Source organism: Boleophthalmus pectinirostris, unplaced genomic scaffold (assembly GCF_026225935.1).
Source record: "Boleophthalmus pectinirostris isolate CB_2022bp ecotype Guang Dong unplaced genomic scaffold, ASM2622593v1 HiC_scaffold_7, whole genome shotgun sequence".
Classification (NCBI taxonomy): domain Eukaryota; kingdom Metazoa; phylum Chordata; class Actinopteri; order Gobiiformes; family Gobiidae; genus Boleophthalmus; species Boleophthalmus pectinirostris.
This window is the reverse complement of record NW_026571473.1, coordinates 27,482,897-27,501,625: the sequence shown is the minus strand read 5'-3', so window position 1 is coordinate 27,501,625 and position 18,729 is coordinate 27,482,897. Positions and strand designations below refer to the sequence as shown.

At 34.9% G+C, this 18,729-nt stretch overlaps 2 protein-coding genes across 2 annotated transcripts; one reads left to right on the top strand and one right to left on the bottom strand.

Moving 5' to 3' along the window:
• Positions 1–3,679: 3,679 nt before the first annotated feature.
• LOC110154916 (glomulin-like) lies at positions 3,680–15,163 on the top strand. Its single transcript, XM_055165069.1, has 18 exons — positions 3,680–3,718; positions 4,037–4,162; positions 8,538–8,648; positions 8,721–8,829; positions 10,588–10,837; positions 11,574–11,664; positions 11,734–11,897; positions 11,972–12,025; positions 12,088–12,118; positions 12,511–12,600; positions 12,686–12,727; positions 12,821–12,894; positions 13,114–13,198; positions 13,286–13,395; positions 13,970–14,033; positions 14,113–14,248; positions 14,772–14,866; positions 14,949–15,163. The coding sequence occupies exons 1-18, from the start codon at positions 3,680–3,682 to the stop codon at positions 15,036–15,038; spliced, it is 1,761 nt and encodes a 586-aa protein (XP_055021044.1). The 3' UTR covers positions 15,039–15,163.
• Positions 15,164–15,698: 535 nt separating this feature from the next.
• Positions 15,699–17,993, bottom strand: LOC110154915 (protein SPO16 homolog). The gene is made up of 5 exons (XM_020918963.2): positions 17,852–17,993; positions 17,612–17,705; positions 16,270–16,435; positions 15,996–16,074; positions 15,699–15,918 (listed from the first exon to the last, which is right to left on the bottom strand). The coding sequence occupies exons 1-5, from the start codon at positions 17,921–17,923 to the stop codon at positions 15,811–15,813; spliced, it is 519 nt and encodes a 172-aa protein (XP_020774622.1). The 5' UTR covers positions 17,924–17,993; the 3' UTR covers positions 15,699–15,810.
• Between the last annotated feature and the right edge of the window lie 736 nt (positions 17,994–18,729).

Here is an 18,729-nt window from a genome sequence, read left to right as displayed (position 1 = left end):
AGGTAGAAAATATAAATACCACAAATTAAACTTAATCATCTGGCTTAGTGTTTCTTTCAGGAATATATTTTGTTGAAAATATTGTGTTTTCACAGATAATAAAATGCTATGACAATGTACAGTGCTAGTTTATTGTTTTCAATATTTCCATTGTATAGTCAGCATCTTTGTAGTAATATCCTTAAAAAGTCATATTCAATCATTCAAAAGAGGGCTGGGCAAGTAATAAAAATAATGCCTTGCACTTTTAATGTTGGCTTAACAAAGCCTTTCAAAGGGCTAGACTGTAGTCATTCTTTCACTCAGCACTTGGGGGGTAAACTATGGATTTATAATTGTAGCCACAGCTGCGCTGCCAATCGGTCATCAACCGTTCTGACCACCACCACATCACTCACACACATACTAGGCAATATGTGTGAAGTGTCTTGGCTAAGGACACAACAACAGAATTGGTTTGAAGTGTTTTGTATTAAATAGCACTGATTAATAGTCTGTCTTACTTATGTTCACGAAATCAATACTGAAAGACGTTTTATTTTTTAAAAGAAAATATAACAATGAATTAAAATTGTACATATATATATATATATATATATATATATATATATATATATATATATTTTTTTTTTTTTTTTTTTTTGCCTAATCACCCAGCCCAATGTAACTATCCAAATGTACATTGATATTAAAGAGCAATCTTTTCAGTATTACATGTTGTATTTTGCGAGATACATGACAATAATATATAAGTGAACCGTGTAGTACAGAGACCACAGCACACACAAGCCTTCATCAGTCTCTCATTAGACTTGACTAAATCAGGGATGACTCTGTGGGCCTTATTTACATTTGAGGCTTTTGTTATGACTTTTCAGCACGCTTCAATAGTCCAGGCAAACCACAGCACACGCAGGTGTCCAAATCCTACTGTTCAAATAAGCTCTGCTCCTCACTGTTCACAGATGAGGGCAGTAGAGTTACATTTATTTGGTTAAGTAACTTTTTATGTAGTAGTAGAGAATCCTTTTCTTACTAACATCACACTAACTTAATACTACAGTAATGTTACTACTAATGAATAACAATCATTTTGAGTATTTTTGGTTGCTCTCTTCACTTTGAGACAAAGCCCACTGTATTGACAGTTTGAGAAGATTAAAAGTTTGAATTTTCTGTACCTTTACATAAAATATTGTTTATTTTCTTAGGATTGTTTATTTAATTTCACATTTAGGTTAGTAGTTAATTTTATTTATTTCTCGATATTTCCATTGTATTCATGTGTATATTTTTTTCAGTACAAATCTGTAATTTTTAAAAATTGTCCTTCAATTTTTCTTCCTTGATTTCCACTATTGTGTAGATACTTTATTTGAAGGGAAAAAAAGTTTATGCTTCTTGTACCTTACTTGTATATAGAGGAGCAGATGTTAATTTTTCAGATATTTTTTACTGTTATTTAGAAATAGGCAACAAAAATATTTGTCCTTGATTTATTTTATTTTGTTTTGACCATGATTTATTAAAATTATTTTGATATGACAATGCTTTTACTTGAAGGCACTGTATCTGATTTTTACTGTCTTAATAAAACAGTTTACAGAAGTCCAAAGTTGCATTGTGAGCACCATAATTACTCATCACAATTAGATTATAAGTGTGTTCTCCAACTTTCAGAGACCAGAGTGATGTTTTGCTATGACAGTACAGCTAACAACAACCAGCATGATAATTGTACAGTTCATGATTTTTGGACAAAAGCACTTTATAAGTAGCTGCAGGCAGAACACAAACTATTGCTCAAATAGACGGAAAAAATCTGGTACAATGCCTTAAGTACATTTTTTGTACCTACCTCTGACCGTTTGCTTTAAATCTGAATGTAGGTGCACCGTCCCCCGAGGCTGGAGTCACTGATTGTTGTTCCATTATGTTCTGTGCAAACCCTGGGGGCCAAAAGATGATCCCGTCCTTTTGAAGCCATTGTGCTGAAAGACATAGGAGCAATATGCTGTCATTAGGCTATTACTGAGAAAGCATGTTTAATCCTAGACTACACAACAGGTTCCACGCATCAGTGTAATTACAGCGATACGAAAAGCATTTTTAATTAACTATGACTGAATGTAATCAAATGACAAATATATTTAGGAAAAGGTTATCTCAGAAAGTCACTGACATGAGATAAATCATTCTAAAACATTTGTCCTTTTCATAAAATTACAGTGATGAAGCCATAAAAAGTTGAATTGGCCAAATCCTGTAATCCAGTAATGGGAAATAGACTAAATAAAAGCATAAAACCCTCTGTCTTCATGGAGGATGGTTTTAACTTTGTATTTTTGTCATGCAGACCTCCAGAAAGACCATCAGAATTTCTGATGGTTCACAGGTTAGACTCACAGCATGGAGCCTTTCGATACAGACAAATAGACAGCAGAATAGAAACGATAGCTATATATTTATTATTTGTAGTAATAATAGAGGAGACATTTAAGTTAAGGGAGGCTCTTGAGACTCAACACAGATTCCATCAAAAACAAACTGTGTATAGAGTAAAAAAAACAAAACAGTAAAATCCGAAAAGACAAGATATGACATTGATTGATTTGTTTTTGTCCCAAGAGAGAAATAACAATCATACTACATACACAGTGGAGTGTGTGATTTTTAAAGAATTTATTTGTATAATGTATATTTTTTGGGGGTTATTTTCATATTCTGTCTTTCACAGTTGAAGTGTAACAGAGTGATGAAAATTACAGACCTCTCTCACCTTTTTAAGTGAGAAAACAGGCACTTTCTGTAACTGCTAAATACTTTTTTGCCCCACTGTATATGTAGCATGATTGTTGTTTCTCTCTTGGCACAAACTCAAAATAAAAAAACAAATCAATCAATGTTATGTCTTGTCTTTTTGTATTTTACAGTTGTTGTTGTTTTTTTACTTTTTTATACACAATTTGCTTTTGATGGAATTTGTTTTGAGTCACAAGATCTTCCCTGAAATGAAATGTCTCCTCTATTATTACTACAAATAATAAATACTTTTTTGCTCCACTGTACATTGTAAACAACAGACAAGCACATTTCTCAAAAAGGAGTGGGAAGAAGAAAAAACTTATTTGAACCCACTGCTGTTCATGACATAGTTTAAAAAATGATGTGGTTTCTTATCTACATTGATCATTGAATTTTACAAATATTTACATATAGTAAAATAAATTTCATACTATGGTCGTACAAACTAACAACAATGACAAAGAAGGCACAGAAGTCCATAATCGCATCAAAATAAGCAAAAAGAGAACGAGAAAAATGCAAAGACTTGTTCTGTGCATTGAAGCAAAATATAAAAACATGATAAATAAACAAATGAAAACAAACTAAACTTGAAATCACAAAATGTACCACTTATTTTGACTCTGTACATCTCAATTACTGAAAGCAGCTCCTTCTGGACAGTTCCACGCCTGCTGCAGCCATAGACGCACTCTGGTTTAATCCTATTACACAAGACTCACAAAGGGCCTTAAGAGGTTTAGCCATAGAAGCTCACTAGACCCAATCTCGCCTCTGTCACTCGCCTTTGGACAGACACTGGTTTTGACAGCGATACACGGCAGAATCCCTGTCTATTGTCCGCTCTTAGATTGAAGATAAATATAGCGTAAGGATGAATGAAGCGCAGGTGAATGACATGATCCAGCGATGGGTGAGTCAACATAAGTCTCCATATGGATAATGCCGGTCATGACAGACGTATGCTCGTACACAGTCTGAGCCATTCAAAATCATTACTGCAATGTTAGCAATTTAACAAAGGGAGTCAGCCTTGTGCAGCTGTTACTGTTGTAAATGTTTTGTACGACTGCACTTGTAGTTTCCATTGTCTGTAATTACACTTTGGCAATATAAGCGGTATGGATATTTTACATATTCACTCATCTAGCAATACAATTAATGCAGTTACTTTTAAAATACTACTGTTTCTTTCCAAATATATATTAAAAGTGTAATTTGCTGTTTACAGAGAACAACTCCTGATGATGTCCTGAAGCCTGAGGACTACAAACACTTCCAGAGAATTGGATCGGCCTGTATCTCTCAGGGCGAAACTTCACAGCTTCTAAACTTTATTCAGGATGACAACAATAAGGTATTTTACACTATCCAGGTTCCACTCTTTTTCACTGACAAAATTTCAAAACTTTTCCATGACTTTTTCATGACTTTAAGGCACCTACATGTGTAGAACCCAAAACAACCTAAAACATGCTACATAAGCTGATAGCTGTCAATTAAAGCTGATAAAGTAAATTAAATAAAATCAATCAGTCAATCAATCAACTAACCTGCCCAGGGACTACAGGCGGAAATTAGGACTGTTGCTACAACCTAGTACAATGCATCTCTCTTGTTAAGGTTAATATATACTGTGCACTGACCCTGCCTCATTCAATAAATAAACTAAATTAAATTGAGCATACTTTTAGGGTTAAATATGAAATGTTAACCCTTTCCACTCACCTTATGGTTTGGTATTATAGTTTTTTTACATTCAAAATACTGTTAGTGCATTTATTGTTGCCTTTTTTAAACAAAAGGAACAAACGTTCACAAACTCCTAACTCTGTAATTGTGGGAAAGAGATACTAAAATTCCATGACTTTTCCAAAACTTCCAGTGAATTTACAAAAAAAATTAAATTTTCAAATATCACAACTTTTCCAGGATTTCCATTGACCGACTATCGATAATTTTATACAGATTGCTAAAATGTAGGGACGCAAGTTAACGATGTCCAACTCTCACTGTACGATATTTATTGAGATATTTAGGAACTGCAGAATTGCTACTTTTTCCTTTTCTAAATACTTGTTAACAGTTATTTCTTCATGCTGTCTGCATTGTTACTTAGATTAAATGTCCAGTATGTACAGTATGCAAATTTTCTGGTGAAGGGTTGCCATTTTCTCTCTAAGTATTGCCTTAAATGTTCTGTATGTCTGTTATGTATTTTGCATTTCCTCAATTAGACGCATTGTTAGTGCTAAGAAAATAAGAGAACAGCTTTAAAACATATATTATTATTCTGAGTGAGGTTGCCCTTCCATGGAACTGACCTGTAATCTGGCCTGTTGGCATTACCTGTTTCTCTTCAGACAGTGGAACATCTAGGCAAAAACATTTCCATCTAGAAATCCAACAGGAGGACCCTAAACCAAAATAAAAATCATCATTAGTACACCTCAGTTTAAGATATTTTAGGATCATAATACAGAATGTGGTGATATTTTTTAACAATCAGCCATTCTCAACCCTCTGTGTTTTATCAGTTTTTAAAAGGTATCACAAATGCAAACATTGATTACAGGTAAATGTTTATTCTTTGTCTACAGTACATACATGTGCTATTTGTAGATAAACACCAGAAAAAGTGTGAATCTGTCAAACCAAACTACGATAGCCTCGAGGGACCACATCTCCAGTGAAGCGCACGGCATTAGGGCTCCACACTCACACACTCACCCCTGACCCTGAGGTGTTGGAAAAAACAAGCAGATACCAGTCAGATGTGTCCCTCCTCCGCTCAGGGCTCCTCTAAGTGCCCTTGGACATCCCAGAATAAAAAAAAAGAAAAACAGTGTGTGTTAAGACTTACTGAGGGCAAGGAAATCATCTCAAGGGTTTAAATTGATTGATGATGAGATAAAAGCATTAAAAGTAATTAAACAGTAAATTAAAATGGCATCAGTTGGTATAAGAATGTATTATTGATGCATTACGGTAATAATTATTTGCTGAATGTGTCTCCCCATTCATTCATCAACCTCTTTTTATATTATTTTATTCCTGCCTAATAAAATATTATGTAAACAAAATTTTGTATAAATAAAATTAGTGTTTTTTTTTCTTTTTGTGGTCAACCCAAAGCAATGAGCACTAGGGCTGGGTATCATTAAGAAGCTGCTAATACGATACATACATACGATACATAGGCCACGATACAATACATATCTCGAAACAGTGCACTTTCGGTTCGATATAATATATTTCAAATCGACTCGATATGGTTCAGTAAAAAATAAAGGCTAAATGATGGCTGTGATACTAAAAGTCTTTGTTAAACCACTTCTTGTGCAAAGTTTATATGAAACACAAATATTTCATCAAAACAGTGAAAATGTCAAATATGTTGCATAAACGAGTTTCCTTCCTCTAAACAAGCAACAAAACTCTAGCACTGTAACAAAATAATTTTGTAAAATATACCAAAAAATACTCTTTGCGAGTGTTTGCTTTTAATACCGCGTGAGTTGTGTGGTCTTCTGTGTTTATTATTTTATTTATTTATTTTATTTTTAGTACTGCTTTTATGAATTTATTTTATTATTTTTGTTCATTGATTTAATTATTATTTCATTTATTTTTCTATTAGTGTCTTTATTAAACATAATTCTACAGATTTTTTTTTTCCTTTTTAAAGTAAAATGTTGCATTGCTATGTGATGCACTTTGGAAACAGTTTTGTTTGTAAAATGTGCTATACAAATAAAGTTGGATTGGATTGGATATATGACCTAAATGGAAACTATGGAGTAAGAAAGCTGTCAAAAATATTCGTGCGCATAAAATAGAAATCTGTGCGTATTTGGGAAATCCGTGCATATTTGGCTGTAGTTGCGCATAAAATAAATATTTGTAAACTCTCAAATGAGTCCAGTCGTACATAAAATATATTGTGTGTATTTTATCCATCAGAATACGAATTGAAAAATTACGACGTCACGAAATGAAAATTTACGATTACGCTTTCATCAGTACGAATACGAATTCACAGACGGAACTTTACTGTCAAAAATACGTCATCACTTCACAGACATTATTCATCGAGCAGAAGAAACATCGATCAAGATCAAGACTGCGCATGCTCAAGTTTGTAGCAGAGGGTAAAAACAGAGTAATAGCACAAGAAGCTACAACAGCGACCAACAAGTGGGTTAATTAAAATCTATTGTAAAAATGTCTTGAATTCGGGAACCGAACGCTGCTGTATAATATTGTGTAGAAACACCTCCTTTGAACGGGAAATTGCACCTATATGTTAGATAACATAGTGGAGCCAGTTGGCTAACATCCGACGTAACGTTATCCCAGGGCTAATTAGCAAATATCAGGTTCTCTGTATGTTTAGATTAAAACATTCACGACTACAGCCACAGCGAGCATCAGTCAGTCTTCACTTCAGCTGCATTTCTCGCATGAAATGCCACCGAAAGTTCCTCGGGACGCTGAAATGTCCCAGTTTACACCAAACACTACCAAACTGTCCTGGTTACAGACGTCACAGCTAATGAAATGTTACACATTACAGTTTAATGCAGTTTCCAGCATCAATTAATGTTCGTGTTTACAGGCAACACCTTGGTATGTTTACAGTATTTACCGGTAAGTATAACGTCACCGTGACGTGGATGGATTTGCTCATTATAACCCATTATAACTCATGAAAAACCCATTGTCTGAAATGCAGCTGAGATGAAGACTGGCTGATGCTCGCTGTGGCTGTAGTCGTGAATGTTTTAACTAAACATACAGAGAACCTGATATTTGCCATAACGTTACGTCAGTTAGCCAACTGGCTCCACTATGTTATCTAACATATAGGTGCAATTTCCCGTTCAAAGGAGGTGTTTCTACACAATATTATACAGCAGCGTTCGGTTCCCGAATTCCAAGACATTTTTACAATAGATTTTAATTAACCCACTTGTTGGTCGCTGTTGTAGCTTCTTGTGTTTTTACCCTCTGCTACAAACTTGAGCATGTGCAGTCTTGATCTTGATCGATGTTTCTTCTGCTCGATGAATAATGTCTGTGAAGTGATGACGTATTTTTGACAGTAAAGTTCCGTCTGTGAATTCGTATTCGTACTGATGAAAGCGTAATCGTAAATTTTCATTTCGTGATTGTAATTCATGACGTCGTAATTTTTCAATTCGTATTCTGATGGATAAAATACACACAATATATTTTATGTACGACTGGACTCATTTGAGAGTTTACAAATATTTATTTTATGCGCAACTACAGCCAAATATGCACGGATTTCCCAAATACGCACGGATTTCTATTTTATGCACACGAATATTTTTGACAGCTTTCTTACTCCATAGGAAACTGCTAATACTAAAGAAATCTCATAACAGAAATAAAACACGGTGATGTTTTCAAGGCATCTGTTTCACAATAGGTCTGTGTTATACTGTAATTTCGAAGACTTAAAAAAACTGCATGTTCTTATAGCTAAAATTTGTTAATCACAATTGTTTTCTCATGTTAATCAGTCACAATTTAATATTTTATTTTGTCCAATTAAAAACATAAAAATGGCTTTCAATATACATTTCCTCAACATAAACAATACATACTTTTTATCCTTGCCATTTAACATAAAAAGTAACATTTCTTCCTCCAAACCGTGGGTGCTTTTGACATAAGGATCGTCTGTCTTTGCCTTGTGCTCGCAGGGGATTGTGACGTCTATGGGCTGCACTCTTCTGTCCCCTTTGCTCTGTCAAATACTCACCAAAGGAAAGGACTGGGACCGCTGTCAAACTGCATTCACTTATCTGACCCAGGTATGAACCAGCGAAGAGTTGTTTTACATATTTCTCCGATAGACTACAATTCACTTACTTGTGTTTTTTCAGACCTGCTGTCCAAAGAGGGCCTTCCACAGTCTGTTGGATCTGATCAAAGACACTGATCCTGGGGCCATCTCTGAAACTATTGTCACTGTCACTCCACATCTGCAAACAGGTCAGTATCAGTTAGAATTACAATGTCTAAAAAGCGCTCACAAAAACTCACATTTTTGATTAAACACTACCGGTCAAAAGTTTTAGAACACCCTCATTTTTCCAGTTATTTATTGCAATTCAAGTCGTGCAAGTCCAATGAAGAGCATGAAATGGTACAAAGGTAACTACTGAACAGTCAGAGGTTTAAAAAAATATAAAAGATCAAAACACAAGTCCAATTCTCTGCCAAAACTACCTCAGGAAAAAAGAACAAGATAGTAAGCTTGAAAACATGGAGTGTCCAGCACAGTCTCCACACTTAAACCCCATCAAGCTGGTTTGGGATGAACTGGACAGAAGAGTGAAAGCCAAGCAACCTACAAGTGTCACATATTTATGAAAACTTCTGCATCAGACTTGGGAAGAATTTTCTGAAGAATATTTGATTTCTATTGTAAAAAGAATGAGCCTCGAGTGTGTTCAGCTGTTATATCTGCCAAAGGTGGACACTTTCATGAATCAAAAGTTTAGAACACATTTTGGTCAACAGTAAAATACTGGAAAAAGTGTGGTGTTCTAAAACTTTTGACCGGTAGTGTATGTCAGTTTGACCAGGAAAGGTGTGTAAATACCAAGTACTTGAACAGTGCTTAGTGTAGAGCTATTATTGCTGATGCAGATAGGGGTAAAGTTGTCATGGTTTAATGTTAAACTACTGATATTTGGTTTCACCTCAGCGATATTTAACTCAAAATACTCTAGGCTATATATTGTTATAGGTTGTGTATAATGTAAAACTGAGCTGGAGGGCAGGTCATAATTCATTGTAATTTGCTGTTTAACTGCCAGATTGCAGATGAGTTGGTTAAGTTGATCTGGTTTCTAGTTAATATCTCTGTAATTACTGGGTCAAGTCACATGAAACCAAAACTGGCACAAATAAATTCAAGAATATGAACCCAACCCTTCAGCCTTCAAGTTGTAATAAAGGCATTCTTGGTAAGGGGTGGGAGATGTTGCTTAAATATTAACCTTATTTCAAACGACTTATGCATTTTTTGCAGCTTTTGGCAATCTAGGTCATTGTTTCCAAAAGACTGGGTCATGACCCTCAACTACGTCGCAAGAGATTTTTTTGGGGTTGCCTTGTCACGATCTGCATGTAGGTCTGCAATATACAGTTATAGACATGGACCTTATCGTCATTCTGGAAAAGCATTTAATCAGAATATCCTGTTCTCAGTAGGGTCAGTATTTCTATGCATATTCCTTTCATATATATATGTGTGAGTTGGGACATTTTTAGATATTTTTTGTATAATTTCTAATCTTAATAATCTTTTTGTAATTATCTTATTGACTATTTTGTTCCAGTATTGCTGGTTCAATTGAATGTTGAAAAGAAAAAGAAATGGGCTTCATTTAATGTCCAAATAGGCGACTTATGGATCCTTTCATTGCTGCTTCAATTACTGTTTTTCATTGTTTAAAACTTGAGTAATACTAATTGTTCAGAGAGACAGAATCACTCAGTCAACAATAAAATATCCTCATTAATGTGTAATCCACCTTTAATTTACGAATATTGACTTGGGTTACAAAGATTTGTGACTTTTAAAATATGGTTCCCCAGAAAAAAAGTTTGGGAAACACTGCTCTAAGCCCTAGCTGATTTTCCCCACCCTCTTTTGCTGTTACTTGGCTCCCCCTAGTGTTCAGTTTACACTTTTCCACTCTAATCGTTTTACCATATTTTGTTTGTCCATTGTTTCCCCAGTTGTGCTCCGGCTGGATGCAGAGCAGGCAGTGTGCGTGGGTCAGTCCCTGTCCTCCCTGCACTCCCAGATGTCCCGCCTGCCTGTGCCCTACACCCCCGAGCAGGAGCAGGAGGATCCCTATGACCTGAGAGGCTGCCTCTCCTCTCTCATTGCATTCGCCAGGCCCTTTGTGGAGAAGGTGAAACTCAACAGCAGCAAATGGGTCACGGCCAAAGAAGACGAGGAGCTCAGAGTGGAATTACTCAAGTTGTGAGTTCTGATTGATTGTTATTATCATGTTTTATTTTGTTTGTTTATTTTATTTATTTTTTTGCTGGGGCCATTTAAGGGCCTGTTGGTCTGTTCATAGGTAATATTTTTTTCACTTCTACTGCCCATTTCAGTATCAGTAATGTGGCTTGTGATGATGAGAAGGATAAAATTGTAGTAATAGTTTATTTGGTCATTTTGCAGCACTACAAAACAAAACAAAACAAAACAAAACATAGACTGCAACCTCATGGATCATGACCGAAAGGGTTTAGGCTGAAGTAAAAAGTACTTATAATGCCAAACCCTTTTAAACAATGACAGAATTCCAAGAAAGAAAAGCATCATATGAAGTTTGCATTTACAGTTTCACTTACAACTTACTGTATATATAAGAGACAAAATATAAATAAATTAAAACAAACAAAATTTTATGCATAATTCATTCATTCCAGAGCTCTATATAGAGCTATATATAAAATTGTCTTTCTTATTTTAATTGTCTGTCTTATCTATCAATGATAAAATGTTAGATTTAAACATTTTGTTAGAAATAAATATCCAAATATCTTTTTGTAATAACCCTCTGAGTTTTCTTACTACTCTATAAATTTGTGTTTTGAACTTCTTCCTTTCATTGCTGCAGTCTAGGTGAAGAGCAAACAATGAAAAGTGATTTTGATGCCTTATTATAATAAAGATTTTAAAAGGTTTTTCTAATATTTGTCTTTTACAGCTGCATGAGGAGCCTGCGGGAGCCATTACTTGAAGCCCAACTGCAGAGGAACAACACATCTCCACTTTGGCTGTTTGCCAATGACATAATGGTACAAAACCCATCTCGGCTCACGGTTTTATCAGACGTCTTTCGCTCTAACTGTAACTCTTTTCTACAGATGATTCTTTGTGAAGTCCAGGGCCCACTTCCAGACATTTTATTTTTTAACTCATTGAGGAAACACGTCTCAGACAATGATCAGTCTGTAGATTCCAGAGCGTGCGTGGCCTACCTGCTTTTTGTCCAACAGATCACAACAGACAGCTTTCCAGCAGTATTCAGGTGAGACACATATCAAAATCCCTGAAAAACAAAGCAAAAAATGTTACGTCATGAATTTACCTATTTACTTGCAGCCCTGTGTTTATTCTCCAGTGCAACATGCAGTACATTGACCAAATGCTAAACAGGTAAAAATTTGTTGATCAACGCAGCAATACACACAGAGCAATAATACTTTTTTTACTTTCAGCAAAAAAGAATCCTACGTACTCAAAGGACTGGTAAGAAACACTGCATAATTTCACTAGGATGAATTTATTGCAAACTAATCATAGATCATAAACCATATAGGATTGGGAAGAGACACAATTCCCATAAAACAAATTACTAGACATGAGATCGGATCCACAAGAATAAGACGAGATTTTCACATAATTTGTAAAAAAAAAAAAAAAATCAATTGTGCAGTTCAGTTCACTCTTGAGATCCACAATTTTACTACTTCATTAGTTTTAAAAAAGTTCTGCTTTTTAGCTTCTCAAACACTGACCAACACAGAAAATATCTCACACAAACAAATTTTCACATGTGTGCAATCTTGTGGTAACTTTATCTTGCAAGAATTAGACCTAAATACATTCTTGTCAATGATAGCCATCTTTGTCACTTTCAGGCCCTTTACAAAATCACATTAGAGACTATTGAGGATCGCAGTCTCTCAGTGAAACTACTAGAACTCAGCACTTTCTGCAGTGTTTCACAGGTATGGTCACTATTAACACTAACATTAAAAAATAAAATTGTTCTTTTGATAGATTGTCTTCCACTAATTATTTTTTTACATCTAGAAACTTGGTTATATTCTTCGCGAGTGCCCAATTAAACATCTGGTAAGTGAATAATAATTTAACACTACAGTCATTTTAACGCAACTAAACCCAAAACAAATTTGTTCAGTAAATGTGTCATTTTTATTTTTCTAGAAAGAATCCGGACTGCAGATTTTACAGATGTTCATCGACAAATTAGACGCTGAAGCAAAGCACAAGTTTTTTAGGTAAAAAGAAGTACTTAATTTTTTTTTACGCCGAAATTGTAGACCAGTGGTTTTCATCTTTTTACCCCAAGTACAATCTTTAAAAATAATTGGCCCTCAGAACCACCAGGACTACCGATACTCTGGGTCTAAAGCCAAATTAACCTGCAAATAATCCACATACCAAGTTAAGGAGCTTTAGTTTGAGAACCAATAAAGTTTACGAAATGTCTTCTGTAGATGTATGTTGAAAACCAGCAACCACTCAGGCATAGAGGGCTTCATAGTGAAAAACATCAGGAATGAAGTCGAATTCTGCTTAAAGGTAAAGAAGAAAACATTATGTACTTCTGTTTATAATAATACAATGTACAAGTCTGAAGTATTTTGAGTCAATATTTTGGTTCTGCAGTCTGGAAATGAAAACAAATGGTTCATGGGACCTGAGCTCTCACCACTGTTGGGGCTGGTGCTGTGTTTGCCTCATGGTTCAGAAACAGACCTGCTCAACAATATGGACAAGTGAGTAAATAACAAAATTATAGGAACAAAAAGCTTAAATAAGTCATGATTATGTGTAAAAATCGAGAAGAATACCAATACTACAGGTATCTACTAACTAAAGGTTAACTAGAGCTCATGGTGCATAGTTTTAGGGGTGGTTAGTACTGCTCCTTTTACTTGTGTTTCTAATAAAATTGCACTTCTTGAGTAGTTCTTGAGTTCTTGAGTACACCATACCCTTAACCACTACTTTACTAATATATTTTATAGTTTAACGATAGTCTTACCTGAGTAAAAGTTTTAGTTTCTCTTCCCAAAAAGTCTACAAGTGACAAAAGCCAGATTTGTGTATTATTATATGCCGTTCTGTTACTTGAAAAGTGCTTTTTTACTTACTCAGGTATTTTGTGAACTCCTATGACTTCCTAAAGTTATTTTGAAATGACAGTACTCTTAGTTGAGTACAATATTTGGCAACTCTGTCCACCTCTGTTCACAATCACAGTGCAATAGACTTTATTTGAGCTTTCTTCGTCCTCGTACATCAGTTTGTTCTGGGTAAATGCTCAATCTGATTTCCTTGTCTGCCCAGGATCATGGAGAGCCTAAATCTTCTGCGGTACCTTCTCCTTCGAAACAACGAGTTAGCAATCCATGTGAGTACAAGAGAATGTATGCAACGTTTGTGTAGGTAAAATAAATGTCCAAAAGCCCTTAACAGAGTGTATTTTTCAGACTGCAGTGTGGGCAGAGCTGTGCAGGTTGAGAGATGACTATGTTAAAATGCTGCGAGTTTGTCTCAGCTTATCCAGAGGCTACTACTCCTCTGAACTCAAGTCACTGCAGGAGGACCGCAAACTACAGGTTCAAGGTAAAACATTTGGTCATTTGTTCTGTGCTCTTTTCTATCACAAAAATAATCAATTAACCTATTTAAAAAGTGTCCAACCAAATAATAAATGCTTTTTCATTTCGTCAGACCAAAGAAAGAGTTCATAAGAGTTTCCCATTAAAAGACAAAAGATAATACCCCCCCATAGTCCAAATCTCTTTTTCCATAGTGTAAAATAAGCAGGACAATAACTTAATTATACATGTATTAAAGTTATATACTTATAACCTATAACATATATTATTCTAAACGATTACGACTTAAAGACTAAATGGAAATACTGAAATATCTATCTACACAACATGGTAAAAAATATAAATCAATAAAATCAAATCAACACAAATTAAAATAAATAAATTACATAAACTTGGTCATTTCCTATGTTGTTTCTAATAAAAAAAACAATATAATAAAGTGTGTTTTTGCTTTTTCTCTAGCTAAAACCTAGAGTATATTATTGCCAGTATTAAAAGCTTTTTCTTTTTATTACTGTCTACTCCAGAGGCCAGAGCTGCAGCAAGAGACAAAGCATTACTTCAGAAAATCAAATTGAAACAGGAGAAAGTATCCAGTCTGTCTCCAGAGGTCCAACACCAGGTAAAAAAAAAAACACAAATCTATTTAGTTCATGTACGAAGACAGTTCCTTGTGTTACTAATTTGACTGTTGTGTGTTTCAGGTTTTACAGAGTGCCATGGTAACTTTTGACCTGATGGAGAGCCTTATTTTCCGCATTGAGGAGATCACAGAGGAAACAATGAAGATGTAAAGATGCACTGTTTAACATTTCTCTGACATCTGATTGTCTCCATGGAGATGTTATTGCTCTTGCTTGGAATGTTCCATGGTATGGCATTTGATTGATTTACTTCCATGGAGACGAGCAGGTGACGACACCAGGCAAGTTTTAGATGATATTTGTGGAGAGGCGACCTCACCCTTACAAAGAGTGCATGTTTTTAAATCCCTGTTTGAGCAATAAAAATACTTGTAAGTGAATAAATGATTTTCTAAATAAAAAAAACATAGTGCATGTAAATTTTCCAAAATGTGGAGAAAAAAAGTGTGTTTATTATAATTACTTTGTTCATTAAAAGAAGTTTTTTCACTCCTAGTTTTACAATCTTTTATAATTTTACAATTGTATATTGATGGTGATTTCTGACAATTTTTGGTTAACATATTTAGAATAGACTGTTATTTATTTTCCAAGGACAAAATGGAAAATATTATAAGGATAAAGCAACACAGAGACTGTGGTGGTATAAGCAAACCTTATCCTTATTTTATTGAATACAGTTTTGAGAGAATAAACATCATAAATCGCCTGACCGTAGATTCTAACACTGGCTAAAGAAATTTATGGCTGAGTGAAAAAGTTAGTGGAAAATTTAGCTGCTTTAATCCTTCTCTCCTTTGCTCCCTAAACTGACAAACTTTTTTTTTTTTAATAGAATGTGTTATTTGCACTAAAATGAACACCACAACTGACATAGTCTATGAACTGACTCTAAAATAACATTCAGGGGATTATTAGTGTTTTATAACAGGTCTCTGAGCATCTCCCAGACTGGGCTGTTCTCTATGATACGGCTGCGGGCCAGGGCCAGCCGGTCTCGAATGTTGTCCACGTGAGGTTTACTAGTCACCTAAAAGTGAGTCTTGTCTTAGTTCAATTAAGAAAAACAAAACTACCAGGTAAATGTAAAAGGGGAAATGGACTTACCTTGGCAATTGTAAGCATTCCTTTGACTATATTTGCATTGTTTCTCACAGGAAGAATCCGCAAGTTACTCCCAAAGAAACTAAAAAGAAAAACAAAAGTATTATTTTCAAACTAAATAGAAAATTCTGTGAAAACTCAACCTCTTCTGTGGCCATTTGTCTTCTGTGGCGTTAGTATAGCTTAATTATAGAAACATATTTTTTTACAAGACCTTTTAAAGCACTGTTTCTCAGCATCTGCTCTTATTCCCCGTTATAATGAACTGGTCTTGTACCTGTTTTGGATCAGTGAGAGTGTTTCCATCTCTTTGGGTCCGTTGAAAGGGGCGTAAAGGAGCACAAAGCAGTTGCGATGGACTTCAACAAATTTATTCAGATTCTCAACCAAAGCAGACTCCTGATGCTGTGGGTCTTGGGGGTCAACCAACAGAAATGCCGTCCCTGTGAAAAAATACAAGACAGAGGACACGCATGGCTCTGAGCTCAAACTGTGAATTAAAAGTTGTTCTTCACATTATTATGGAAGAGAGACACTTAATTGATGTTATTATCCAGAAAGCCAAGAGTAAGCTCCTAATTTCTTTCTTATTTTTAACACAGATGGATTTCTTATCTGAATATCCACAAATGTTGAGCCACCTTACCATTATTTATTAGGAATCTGTAGGGATGTAACAATAACCAAAATATCGTGATATCGTATCGTCAAAAGTCTCACAGTAATATTGTGGGCTGTCACAGTATATTGAATTACAAGTTCCTTTGCTTAAATGCATGGTTTTATAGTAGCAACAATTTATGAACAATGGAAACTACATATGCCAAGATTCATTTCAGTGCAGACAACATGAAGAGATTTGTTTTTTACTTGAATTCTTGGGATTATGACAGAAATAATTCACACCAAAATTTTGTCAAGGTATTTTAAAAGCAGAAACGTGCCCTATCTATAATTATATTAGTCTCTTCAAAATATCGCAATAAATATTGTACCGTGAGATGCATATCGTGATAATATCGTACTGAGAGATTTGGATATCGTTACATCCTTAGGAATCTGACATTGTTATAATTCATATATATATTCATTAACAAAAATATATCATTATTTTCTCTCGTTGTATTACTGTGAATTTTAATAACCAAGAAGTAATGAGTAAAACCTTTAAATATAAAAAGAAAATAGAAAACAGAATGAGCCTCGTTTAAGTCTGGGGAGCCTGTTTCAACGCAGAAATCCAGTTGGTTTAAACCTAAAAATAATATGAGTGGTCTCTATCTGAACCCCAGCACCTGCAGCCAGTCATGTTTCAGTGCTAGTGCAGCTCAGAGAGGGAATTTTGGAGGCTCTGAGCTTTCACATGAGGCCTGGACCACCTGTATAAAACAATATGTGTCCTCTATCTGCAGGTTTTATGTATTTTATTTATTTTATTTATGAGACAGGGGCAGTGCACAATATACTTTAACCTTGTGCCAGGTTGTAGCAGTAGAGCTAATGTCCACCTGTAGTCCCTGGTGCAGATTTTTTAGGTTTAGACACTAGCAACCCAAATTTATTAATAAACAGTGACAGTACAGGAAACATATTTATTTACTTATTTTAATCATACTTACCTGAGAGAGGGAAAATAAAAGCCCCATTCTCGACACTGTTTGTGAATCTGATGCGATGTTGTTCAGCTCTGAGCATTTTAATAGTGTCGTGGTTCTGGTTAAAAATGAAAAACAGCAGCTTTTAAACTTTTTTACAACTAGTTAAAAAGCTACTTATCTCAGAGTTACTTAGCATGTATTAGCTTGTTAGCAAACGCCACATTTGTAGTGTAACAAAAATACGAACATTTTGACGTTTACCTCCAGAGAATTGCTGACTATTATAGTTGTCTTCCACTGAGTCACATTTTCTTGATTATGTGGTGTGGCCATTTTAAATATACATCAATTAATTTCAATAAACTAGCAGCAAAAATATAATAAGTAAAACTGATAAATTCCCCACCGTAAGAGCGTGGATGTGCTAACGTAACCCGCTAGAGGGCGCTGTTGCTTCTCTGTTTATTTTTATAAGACCTACTATAAGATATACAAATCATTGTTTTACATTTTCTTTTTGGTTGCTCGGTTGATCTACACCAGCTTTGTAATAAAAATATGTTTATTGACCTGTACAGAACGTTCAAAACTACTGAAATTATGATTAGTTATGTCACTTCACATCATGGGCCTTTAAACCAGAGGTGGGGACTTGGACTTGAGTCAGACTTGAGTCATTATTTTAAGGACTTGAGACTTGACTTGATAAAATGTACTAAGACTTGGGACTCGACTTGGACTTTAAGGTCAGTGACTTGGGACTTGACTCGGATTTGAGGCCTGTGACTTGAGAAGCACTTTTAAATCTGAATTCTTTCTATTCTGACTATAATGATTCACACTAAGATCTTGTCAAGACATTTGAAAAGGAAAAATTAACTAAATTGATTTCTACTCTATGAATACTCATAAATATACAATGACTTTTTAAAGTACAATTTAGTTTAAAATTAATCTAAATTACAGAAATTTAAGATGTATTTGGTACTTTGGTTTAAAGACTTCAAATGACTTGAAGCTCAAAGCAGACAACTTTGACTTGACTTGGACTTATGGGCCAGTGACTAAAGACTCAACTTGGATTTACCTGTATTTGACTTGGGACTTGACTCAGATTTGAGGTCAAAGACTTGAGACTT

Coding starts and splice junctions, on each gene's coding strand:
- LOC110154915 (XM_020918963.2), bottom strand. CDS start 17,923: ATGGCCACACCACATAATCAAGAAAATGTGACTCAGTGGAAGACAACT. Junction 17,706..17,851: donor TAGTCAGCAATTCTCTGGAG/GTAAACGTCAAA, acceptor ATTTTTAACCAG/AACCACGACACTATTAAAAT. Junction 15,919..15,995: donor GAATGCTTACAATTGCCAAG/GTAAGTCCATTT, acceptor ACTCACTTTTAG/GTGACTAGTAAACCTCACGT.
- LOC110154916 (XM_055165069.1), top strand. CDS start 3,680: ATGAATGAAGCGCAGGTGAATGACATGATCCAGCGATGG. Junction 12,895..13,113: donor GCAAAGCACAAGTTTTTTAG/GTAAAAAGAAGT, acceptor TGTCTTCTGTAG/ATGTATGTTGAAAACCAGCA. Junction 14,249..14,771: donor CCGCAAACTACAGGTTCAAG/GTAAAACATTTG, acceptor TGTCTACTCCAG/AGGCCAGAGCTGCAGCAAGA.